We start from the raw sequence: 12,455 nt of genomic DNA, 5'->3' as shown, positions 1-12,455 counted from the left end.
AATGCCAGAAAAACAATCGATTGGAAACCGATTGTTACATGCTTCTATTGCATGAAAAGAGGCCATTCTGTGAGGTTCTGTAAAATCAGAAAACATGTTGTTCCTAAAGGTCTTATGAAGTGGATTCCTAAGGGAAATAAAACTTTAATTGATGAGTATAAACTAGATAGACCCACATTCATAAGGGGACCAAATCTTTGTACTTGAAAATCTCTTTTGTAGGAAATCTTGGAGGAAGGCAAACAACTATGGTACTTGGATAGTGGATGCTCCAAACATATGACAGGGGATAAATCAAAGTTCCTGAGAATCTCCTTCAAGCAAGAGGGTCATGTCACCTATGGAGACAACAACAAAGGAAGAATTTTTGGGAGAGGATCCATAGGAGATGAGAACATCTTGGTGATCCATGATGTACTTTTTGTTGAAGGCCTAAAGCATAATCTGCTAAGCATTAGCCAACTATGTGACAAGGGATATCGAGTGATGTTCAAGACAAACACATGTGAAATCTGTCTACCTAACACCAAAGAGGTAATGTTGGTAGGTAAGAGAGTTAATAATGTGTATCTTCTAGATATCTCTTCACCATGTTCAATTGGATGTCTTCTATCCAAGCAAGATGAATCTTGGCTTTGGCATAGAAGAATTGCTCATATTCACATGAATCATTTGAACAAGCTTATTTCAAAGGATCTTGTGATTGGGCTGCCAAAACTCAAGTTTGAGAGGGATCACATTTGTGAAGCATGCCAAAAAGGGAAACAAGTGAAAAGTTCTTTCAAAATTAAAAATGTTGTTTCATCTTTGAGACCTCTTAAACTTCTTCACATGGATCTCTTTGGACCCTTAAGAACTATGAGTTTTGGTGGAAATTATTATGCTCTTGTTATTGTTGATGACTTCTCTAGGTACACTTGGACTCTTTTCTTGGAATCAAAGAGTGATGCCTTTTCTACATTCAAGAAGCTAGCAAGAAGGCTACAAAATACAAAGAACAGCAACATAGGTTCTATTAGAAGTGATCATGGAGGAGAATTTCAGAATGAGAAGTTTAGCAAATTCTGTGAGAAGTTGGGAATTCTGCACAATTTCTCTGCTCCAAGAACACCACAGCAGAATGGAGTGGTTGAAAGGAAGAACAAGTCTCTTGAAGAGCTTGCAAGGACAATGCTTAGTGAATCATCACTTCCTAAGTATTTTTGGGCAGATGCAGTGAGCACCTCTTGTTATGTGATGAATAGGGTGCTTATAAGGCCCATTTTGAAGAAAACTCCATATGAACTCTTCAATGGAAGGAAGCCTAACATCAGTCATCTCAAAGTCTTTTGCTGCAGTTGTTTCGTTCTCAACAATGGAAAGGAAAACTTGGAAAAGTTTGATGAGAAAGCGGACCTTGGTATCTTCATTGGTTATTCACTCACAAGTCATGCATATAGAGTCTACAACAAGAGGTTGATGACTGTAGAAGAATCAGTTCACGTTGTCTTTGATGAGGTAGATCGCAGAGTCAATCAAATCCCAAAAGACCAGTGTTGAGGAAGATGAACAGAGCATCAGTTTGGAGAAGCTGGATATCTATGCAAAAAAACAACCGGTTGATTCGCAGAAACAACCGTTTGAAATTCTGCAACAGAGTGAGCTGCCCAAAGAGTGGAGGATTCCTAGAGATCTGTCAGTGGACAACATCATAGGGCAGATAAAGGAAGGTGTCTCCACACGTAGCTCCATCTCAAACTTCTGCAGGCACACAACCTTTGTCTCTCAAATTGAACCAAAATCAATTGAGGAAGCTCTCAAGGATGAGAAATGGGTTGAAGCTATGCATGAAGAGTTGAATCAGTTTGCAAGGAATGAGGTATGGTTTCTGGTCCCTAAAACTAATGAAATGAATATTATTGGTTCGAAATGGGTTTTCAGGAACAAGCTAGATGAGGATGGTGTGATCACAAGGAACAAAGCAAGGCTAGTTGCAAAAGGCTACAATCAAGAAGAGGGCATAGATTATGGTGAGACCTTTGCTCTTGTTGCTAGATTGGAGGCTGTGAGGTTGCTGCTGGCGTTTGCGTGTATGAGTGGTTTTAAACTCTTTCAAATGGATGTCAAGAGTGCCTTCTTGAATGACTACATCAATGAGGAAGTCTTTGTAGATCAACCACCGGGCTTTGAAGATCATAAGTATCCCAACCATGTATTCAAGTTGAAGAAAGCTTTGTATGGACTGAAACAAGCTCCAAGGCAGTGGTATGAGAGGCTTAGCAACTTTCTGCTATCTCATGGTTATGAAAGAGGAATGGTAGACAAGACTCTCTTCATCAAGAAATCAAATGCAGAAATAATCCTTGTGCAAATCTATGTTGATGATATCATCTTTGGTGCTACTCAAGATAGATTGTGTGAAGAATTTGTGGCTGCAATGAAAGGTGAGTTTGAAATGTCTATGATGGGAGAACTATCTTTCTTTCTTGGATTGCAGGTTAAGCAAACAAAGGATGGGATCTTCTTAAGTCAATCAAAGTATTGCAAAGAGATTCTCAAGAAATTTAAAATGGAGAGTTGCAAAGAAGCAAGCACTTCAATGCCATCAAGCTGCTACATGGATGCGGATGCTGCTGGAAAATGTGTAGATAAAAAAAAATACAGAGGATTGATTGGATCTTTGCTCTATCTAACAGCTAGTAGGCCGAATATCATGTTTGCGGTATGTCTTTGTGCAAGATATCAAGCAAATCCTAAGGAGTCACACTTCAAAGCTGCAAAAAGAATTATGAAATATCTCAAAGGAACATCATCTGTAGGATTATGGTATCCTTCTCACTCTCCAATTCATTTAATTGGTTATTCAGATTCTGACTTTGCAGGTTGCAAGCTAGATAGAAAGAGCACAAGTGGCACTTGTCACCTTCTTGGCTCAAGCTTAATCTCATGGCATAGCAAGAAACAAGCATGTGTTGCTCTCTCTACTGCTGAGGCTGAATATATAGTTGTTGGTAGCTGCTATGCACAAATTATGTGGCTTAAGCAACAACTTGCAGATTTTGGTTTGCAAATCAGCAAGGTTCCTTTGATGTGTGATAACACAAGTGCCATCAATCTTACCAAAAATCAGATTCAGCACTCAAGGACCAAACATATTGAGATAAGGCATCATTTCATCAAGGATCATGTAAACAATGGGAACTGTGAAGTGAAGTTTGTGGAGACCAAACTGCAGTTAGCTGACATCTTCACAAAGCCTTTACCAAAAGAGAGGTTTTTCTTCTTAAGAAATGAGTTAGGTATCCTTGATCTTAATAATCTCTCCTAAATCTGTTTTTGTTTTCATGCTAAAGTCTATTTGTGAAGACAAATAGGGGGAGAATTGGTTGGTTCTTGTATATCTTTATCTGATACTGAATAATCTGTTAAAATCTCTGATATAAAAGGTTTTCTCTGCTGCTGATAAAAACAACCGATTGTTTCGTGTAAACAACCAATTGTTTATCATGGTTTATGCTTGAGATATGTAAAAAATCTAACTTGCTGTTGTTAGAAGCATTTGATAGGTTAAATGTTATTTTTACAGGTACTGCTTCAGATTCAATCAGTTCAAACATAAGCACCAGGGATTTGTCTTCATCAAATAGGGGGAGATTGTTGAACCAAGTAGTGTTCAAGATTTGAAGAATACAAATCTTTTGAAGGATGTTGAAGCCTTTGTTGTGCTTGGTGTTGTTGTGCTGGTTTAGTATAGTTCTGGGGTAGTTTGAGTTTTGTAAATTAAATCTAAAGAATAAGCATCTCAATCTTTGTGAAAGTAAAATGTTTTCAAACTAAGTTAAAACAACCGCTTGTTTTGTCAAAACAACCGATTGTTTGTACTTAGGTGTTTTGAGAAAAAGATTGAAAACTGTTTTTCAAATGGTTGAACTGTTAAGAACCAAAACAACCGATTGATTCGAGGAAACAACCGATTGTTTGTTTTGGGACCATAACAGAAAAACTGTTTTATCTTTGACTGAGCTTTAAATGATTTAACTGCTTACGCTCCAGTCATTAAATGCTTTGACCAATCTTTTAATGCAATTTAAGAGTTTGTTAAGATTTGATAACAAATTACATCTTTGAATAAATTCAAATAACAGATTTAAGAATGTAATCTTTTGACAAGTTTTCACTAAGAGTTTTTTAGTTTTTTAAAGAGCTGAGATTGCTAAGAGTTTGTGATTGATCAAAGTTTGTGGAATAGGATTCTGCTTGTATTGAATTCAGATTATCTTTTGTAACAAGTGTAATCCTTGTACTCTATAAACAACTTCGTTTTTGTGTTTGCTAAGATTGACTGTGTGTTCTTGAGGGGATCAAGATCCACAATCTTGGTGTTGTTGTGTTGACCAAGGAGAATGTGTTTCTTGAGGTGTTCAAGGTCATTCTCTTGGTTGTTGTGTAAGTGATCAAGTTGTGGTTGCTTAGTGGATTTCCTCAGGGTTTCTGAGAAGATTGGATGTAGCTCTGGGTTTGGAGTGAACCAGTATAAACATCTGTGTACAATCTCTCTATTCCTATCTCTTTAAATTCAGCTTTGTTATTTGATAACTAGTATAAACAACCGATTATTTTGTTAAAACAACCGATTTTTTTTCCAGTATTGTGTTTTTGCTTTATGTTTTGAAAAACTGATTTCTTAATCAAGGTTCTCTTGAAGTATTTTCATTCTAAGGCATAAAAGTTTACGAAAATCTTTATTAAACAATTCACCCCCCTCTCGTTTAAGGCCATACATTCTAACACTACTAGCGTTCTTTACTCAACTTCTTTCGGCCCCACGGTGGACGCCAATTGTTCTCGTACGGGGGTTGGGGCCTAGAGAACTATTGAGAGGATTCCTTCTATCGGTCGATCCTACTTTCCTTCAGCTCCCTTGCAAACTCCTCACTCTTCCTTCCTAACATCGATTCTTCGTCTTCTCGTAATCCAGACTCAGAGGGTACGTGTAGAAGGCACTCTGACACTCAAGTCAGCAAAGACGTTCGGTACTCTGTTCTCAGAGCACTACATATGATGACTTACCTAATTCTTGGAATATGTGCTATTTATATTACCTTTGGTGGGTTTTCCTTATTGGGTCAGGTTAAGGAGTTGGATCGCGTTTAGGGCTGCATTACCTAGCTTTTAATCGAGGATTAGCTTCGTTGACCTTGATTGAGCGTAATTGGACTTGTGTTGTTGGTCAGCCCTATGGACGTGGGCCTTTACCTCGGTTGATCCAGTGATGAGGACCCATACGTGACATCAGTCGTACGACCCTCACCGGTACAATGTCCTTCCCCATTGTCGTGATTCAACCCAATTACAGAAGCAAACTAGGCTAAATTATTTTTCCCATTCAGTTTCTATAAGTTGATGCTTTCTATCCCAAAAACAGAGAAAAGAGAACCTTGTGATTTCTCACCATTAGATTTTCCTGGTTATTGTGGAACCACTATTGTGTATGGATGGGTGTGCAGAGTGTGTTTCACAACATTACATTGCTAAATTTTTCACAGTTTAGGATGTGCAATGTGCCTGCTTCGGTAAATGAGGTTTGGGGAGTGATTTGGATTGCAGTAGTCAACGAGATTTGGAAGCATAAAAACAGTGTAATCTTTAAAGGGGGTGTAGTAGAGGTATTAGAAGTTTTTACTTTGGTCCAATTGGTCTTGTGTTACATCCAAGTCACATTCTGCGTTTTTCTCCTTTTCTGATTGGTGTCTTGATCCTCTGGTTTGTATGAGGATGATCTCATGATGTACTCATTTAAGATGTATGTTTGATTGCCTCAGGTGATTATCTATGGGTGCAGTTAGAAGTGTTATGTATAAGCATATATGAGAGTATGTCTAGTAAGAGAGATTAAAGGTTGTGTTTATGTATAAGGGTTATATCACTCCTAAAGTGGATCATATTTATTTATTTATTATCGATTAAAAAAAAACATTAGGGTTTACTGATGCCATTTTCCAACATTACAACGATGAGGAAACAACACAATGACAATGGCACTAAGACCCAAACCCCTAACCGTAAAACCACAATGAAACGTTAAATTAGAGACACAAAATACACAGACACGGTGCAACAAGTAGATTTGTATATATATACACTTCTCGATTAAGTGATTAATTACATTTGAATAATTGTTCTTGTACCGTCCCGTCCCCGGGCGTTGACCAAGGTCAAAGTCAAAGTCAAAGTCAACATATGGTGGGACCCATCAAGGGGTCCAATGGGAGAAAGTCAACGGGTTGACCGCTTGAGGCGTCGCCAGGACAAGGTGTCGCCAGGTTGAAGCGTCGCCAAGTTGAGGCATCGCCAGGTGGAGGGGTCGCCAAGTTGAGGCGTCGCCAAGATTGAGACATCGACAATGTTACCCCCGATACCCATAGGTAGGAAAGACCGTGGAGGGGGCGACACCACGAGGAGGTCTCGGGCCCCGATACATTAGAACAGTAATAAAGAGAAGAGAAATGTGGCTTCAAGGCCATATTCCCAGTACTAGTGAGGAGTAACCTGACTCGTGAAGTACTCATGCCACCTCGGGGAGACCCCTGGGATAGATACGACCCATGAGAGGGTCATGCCCAGGGGCGAACCATGTGCGTAGTGCGAGAGGAAGGTAGATACACTCCCAGGGCGAGTGATTAGAGGCTGGGGCGCATGAGTTGGCACCCAAAAAGTCACCCCCTGCGCCAGATGCACTTCAAATAGGGAGGACTTACACGATAGAATGTCCCTAAGTTGGGTTATGACGCTGTGAGGTTCTCCACGTAGAATAGTAATCAAGTCAGAAGAACACGTGGCAGTAAGCACTGAAACATCAATGTTTTCCTGAAAGTTTGCTAAGGTACGCTTTAATTTAGTTTACGTTTCGAACGCTTTAAAGCACTTTAAACGCTTTAAATGCTTTGAACGTTTTAAACGCGTTGAATGTTTTTAAGCGCCTTATATGCGCTTTAAGACGCTTTAAATGCGCTTTAAGATGCTTTAAATGCGCTTTAAGACGCTTTAAACGCTTTAGACGTTTAAAAGGGGCTTTAGCCGTTTGAGACGGAAAAAAAAAAATTGAGGCTCAGTTTACGCACACACTCTAGTTGCTTGCTCACATACCCACTGTATGCACAGGCAATTAGAGAGAAAATCATTTACTCAGTTATTGGACCACCTTCAGAGCATCCGTTCACGGTGTTCCGATACGGAGGTGCGTCCCCTTTGATGTTTCTCACTAGCTGACTTGATCGTCGGAGTGCAAACGACCGCGAGGGCGCTCCTTTGTTCACTTCTTTTCATGTACTCACAGACGGTACAGAACGAAAGTGCCCTAACTCACAAGGATAAGCCACGCACAAAGATGTCTCTGGTCAACCGGCGGGAACATTTCTATACATTAAACTTTGTTACCATAAATCATATCACCATTTCCAACAGAAACTACAGTCTCTAAATTTTCATAGCATTTTAGAAGTAAAAGCACAAAGCTCAAACAAACAAACAAACCTTGTGTAGACTCATAACCAAGCTACTTTATTTAATCGCGTCACCTAATATATTTAAATAACTTTCGAGTTCCCCAATCATTTTTATTTTGAATATTTAATAATTTCGTTTCTTTATATTAGGTATTTAATAAGTTAAACATTTGTATTAAATGTTCTTAAAGTTGAAAATTATGTTACATGATTTGAAGGGTTCATGAATTATATATATATATATATATATATATATATTATGTTATTAAATTTGTTTTTAAGCCCCAAATTTCTATTAGAGTAAGAATCATCATATAATTACATTAATAAGTCTTTATAATATATATCCAAATCATTAAATAAGTCTTTATTTTTTACAGCATCTTATAATATATATATCCAATTATCGTTTTTTAAATTATTCTGACATAATTTGTATCTTATTGGACATTAATAAATAGAGAAAAAATGTCCATTTTCAACATTAAAGAGTTGATAGAGTTGCAGAAATGAGTTCATATATGTCTCCTTCAAAGAATTTATACACCCACTCTCGCTCCACAAGCTTTTCATGTATTCTACTCAAGCATTATCTCCTTTCCCTAAATTTTCTATAATAAATAAAATTTTCAATTTTTCTTTTTGCTTTTACTTTAAACAATAAAAATATTACTTCGTTTTTGTTTTTTTTTTCTGTTTTTATGAATTTTTATATAAGATGATAAAAAGAGAGAATAACAAAAAAAAGTTGTTTTAATAATTTTATATTTCAAAATCAACAATAAATTCATATATTCTTAATTAAAAAAAGTAAAAATATATTATGAAAGAAACCTCTTTGAAGCTTCATTAAAAATTATTATAGAAATTTATTGATTTTACCTTAATGTTAATGCAGGTTTGACATTTTACCCCATATAAGGATTCATAATAACAATTCTTTATTATTTGCAAATTCAACAACATGAAATTGATCTCTTAAGATAGAGTAGAGAGAAATTAAAACTACAAAAGACATATAGGCACACACAAAAAATAACCATATTAAAGTAAAATTGTACTAATTCCTTCTCCAACGATTTGTACGGTTTTTGTTGTTTGTTTTTATCAGTCTCACATTTAATACGGTTTCAACAAGTCTTGCAAGTCATTGGGGTTTTCCAACAAAGAATACATTATAACCCAATATTATTCCAAACATCATCCCACATGCATACCCCACCACAACGCTTTTCCACCCAAAGCCTGATTCTACTTCATCAACGGACGTGCTTCCCTTTCAACTACATGAAATTGATCGTTTAAGATACAGTAAAGAGAAGTTAAAACTACATATAGGCACACAAAACCAACCATATTAAAGTAAAACTAAACTAATTCCTTCATCTATGATTTGTACGGTTTCTTGTTTGTTCTTATGAGCCTCATATTTAACACAACTTCAACAAGTCTTGCAAGCCATTGGGGTTTTCCAACGAAGAATACATTACAACCTAATATTATTCCAAACATTATCCCGCATGCATACCCCACCACAACGCATTTCCACCCAAATCCCGATTCTTCTTCATCAACTATTGAACGTGTTGCCCTTTCTTTATCCTCATTGCAGAATTTTGACAAAGGGATTCCACACAACATTGGATTTCCAACATACGAATCATTTTCAAATGTGTTAAATTGTCCACCTGTTGGTATCACTCCCTCAAATTGGTTTTGTGAAAGGTTCAATACCTCTAGAAAATTCATATTTGTCAAAGCCATGGGAATCTCACCCTTCAACTGGTTCCATGAGAGATCCAACCATTCCAAATTGCTTAAATTAGCCAATGTCAGTGGGATGGTTCCAGTGATTCTATTGTGTGAAAGGTTAAGCCCTATGAGAGAATGCAACTCTCCAATGGCTTTCGGAACTTCTCCTTCAAACATATTATTTGAAAAATCAATGGTTGTCAAAACAGTCAATATCCTCTCTAGCTCAATGGATTGCCCTTTCATTACAATCACTATTGAATCAGTATATGAACTATCATTACCCAAATATTTCAAACCAGTTTGGTTGTCATTCGCATTCATCATTCCTTGAAAATTATGGATGTATGACGCTGGCAAGGGTCCGATAAAGTAGTTATTGGAGATGTCAAAAATCTTCAACCTGGGAAATGGAAGTTTGGTATGGAAAGAATTGATGACACCGTGAAATTTATTAGACCGTAAACTGAGTACCTGTAAAGTTGGTAGAGTTTCTAACCAATAGGGAAACATATCCTCTATGTTATTGTTTCCGAGGTCCAAAACTTCGAGTTTTGTACAGTGGGTCAAAGACTGTGGTAACGGTCCATTCAACTGATTTCCATTCAACTTTAAAGTCTGAAAGGAATTTCCTTTAGAAAAGTTATGAGGTAGGCTTCCGTAAAGGTTGTTGTTTTGCAAATCCAACGCCCAGAGAGAAGGAAATGTTCCCAAGCATTGTGGAATAAGTCCTGTCAAGTTGTTGTGAGCCAAGTTGAGTACATAAAGGGTGGTTGCGTTGCACATTGCTGAAGAAATGTCCCCACTAAACTTGTTATTTGAGACTAAAAAGATTTGAATTCCATTTGGTGGAATTGGAAGATGTCCTTGCAACTTGTTGAAACTGAGATCAATGGAACTAATGTTCTTCCAGGAGCGCAAGAGGTTCTCACGAAACCAATTGGGAATGCTTCCACGAATTCTGTTATGAGAAAGATCTAAACCTTGCAAATTTTGCATTGGTGCTAAGAATTTTGGAAAACTAATTAGTTTACTTGAAAATAAATTTAAGTATTGAAGGTTGGGTAAGATGTAGTCAAAATTATTTTCAAAGTTTACAGAGAGAAAATTATTGCTAGAAAGATCCAAATAAACTAGAGCTCTAAGCTTTGAAAATTGGTGACAGTCCACAATACCACTCAAGTTCGTTGATGACAAACCCAAAAACTTAAGATTTTGGAGTTGAAATATTGAATTTGGAAAATTACCTTGCAGTTTGTTATTAGACAGCAACAAATATTGCAAAAAATTAGTTGAGAATTCACCGATTGACCCTGTGAGTTGGTTGTCTTGAAGATCCAAGGACAACATGGAAGGAAAAGAATAACACCAACGAGGAATCGGTCCATTTAACATGTTACCAGACAAATATAGGTACGATAATTTGGAGAGTTTCGTGATATGGGTCGGAATGGGGCCAACTAATTTATTTTCTGATAAATCTAACTGATCAAGTTGAGTTAGATTAAACAATGATAGTGGAAGAAGTCCATTGAAATTGCAATCCCGAAGAGTTAGTGAGCTAAGAGACTTCAAGTGGGCTATGGAATCGGGAATGTATCCTGAGAAAGCAGTTGAAGAGAGAGACAAGAATCTTAGAGGAGTAGTCCAGTTGGAGTTTGGAAGTTCACCTCTGAGGTTTTCATTGTATGAAAGATCTATTTCTTGGAGATTGGGTAAACGGAAGATGTCAGTTGGAAGTTTGGCTTGAATTTGGGTGTCTAAGAGATATAGAGAAACCAAAGAGGATGACAGATTGGTTAACAATGACAAAGAGCTCTCTCTGATGGAGGACATGTTCACTCTTCCTAAAGAAATCTCTTTTAAATTAGTTGCGTTCTGAATGAGTTTGTTCCAAGTGTATGGATCAAGTCTCATTTCGGAGTAGCTTGTGGTGGGATCATTAAGTAGTAATAATAAGTCGATGGAAATGAGACCAAGATATAGTAATTTTGACAAGTGAGAGATTGTGGAGGGAACATGACCAGTGATTCCAGAGCCAGACAAAGTTAGATGGGTGAGGTTGACAAGGTCACCAATGGCAGAGTGTATTGAAGATCCAGAAAAATCATTAAAATCAAGGTAGAGTTGTTGAAGGTGCCTTAGTCTGAAAATGGAGCTATTGGAACCCAGTAACTCTCCTCTAAGATCACTGCAGGTAAGGTCGAGGCCAATCACGTGGCCTGACTTGGAGTCGCACGTGACCCCATCCCACCCACAACAATCTGTGATGTTGTTCCAAGATTCCATCATTGAGAAATGGGAGGAACAAGGATCAAAGGCAAGTGAAGAGTTGGGAACAAGAAATGTGTTTTTGAATTGCAGCAAGGCATATTTGTCATCATGGTTGCACACTAAACAAATGTAGGAAGGAAAATGAAGTAGGAAGCAAAGGAAGATGATCAAGTATGAGAGTAGAACCCAATTCATTTTCATATGGATTTTGGTTGCAACCAATCCATTGAGTTTGATCTATTTATAACAAGGTAGACTATTTTAAATTTTCAAAATAAATAATAATGCTTAATTTACTTTTGTATTATACACAAATCAATTAGAATTATATATGGTGATCTAAAACTTCTTTCTTAAAGATTTTTTTATAATTTTATGACAGTTTTTTGAAAATTAGCTATCATGAAACTAATTCTTAAATTTGTATTTTTTGGAATTTTTCATTTTTCATTTTTTATTTTCCTATTTCGTATTTAAATCTTACGTCGTGAAGATGGCTAGGAATTTCCAAAATGAAATGGCATGTTTGAAATTTCCAGGTCTTGCATCCCTTCAAAAGGGCTAAAGACTTTCAAATAGAAATGACAATGGCAAGAGTAATATGTGTGACAATTTTCTAATTTTATCTTCACCAACACCACTAACAATTTCATAAAAGGATGCTTAAAAACGTTTTTGAAATCTCTAAAAATAATCTATATTCAAATGTATATTTCCAAAAGAAATATTTAGAATTTTTATATTTAATATTGAATAAATATATTAATTTGAGCTCAATAATTATTTTATTACTTTTAATTAATGGTATTACCCATCACAATATGTAGAAGTGTCAAGTCTCAATTTAGAAACGTCATTATCCGTTACAACTCATCACAACAATTGCAGCAATAATATGACTCTTAATTTTCCACTCTCAATAATTTTATTCCATTGCTGAAAGAA

General features: G+C 36.7%; 1 protein-coding gene across 1 annotated transcript; it reads right to left on the bottom strand.

Annotated features, from left to right (window-relative positions):
* Window positions 1-8,655: 8,655 nt before the first annotated feature.
* On the bottom strand, window positions 8,656-11,737 carry LOC137826817 (receptor-like protein Cf-9 homolog). The gene has a single exon (XM_068632955.1). The coding sequence runs from the start codon at window positions 11,709-11,711 to the stop codon at window positions 8,871-8,873; it is 2,841 nt and encodes a 946-aa protein (XP_068489056.1). The 5' UTR covers window positions 11,712-11,737; the 3' UTR covers window positions 8,656-8,870.
* Between the last annotated feature and the right edge of the window lie 718 nt (window positions 11,738-12,455).

This window comes from Phaseolus vulgaris, chromosome 8 (assembly GCF_000499845.2).
Source record: "Phaseolus vulgaris cultivar G19833 chromosome 8, P. vulgaris v2.0, whole genome shotgun sequence".
Classification (NCBI taxonomy): domain Eukaryota; kingdom Viridiplantae; phylum Streptophyta; class Magnoliopsida; order Fabales; family Fabaceae; genus Phaseolus; species Phaseolus vulgaris.
Note: the sequence above shows the minus strand (reverse complement) of the source record. Positions and strands in the feature narration are given on the sequence as shown.

Bases quoted from the DNA above. Each gene is read 5' to 3' on its own strand.
- LOC137826817 (XM_068632955.1), bottom strand. From the start codon at position 11,711: ATGAAAATGAATTGGGTTCTACTCTCATACTTGATCATCTTCCTTTGC.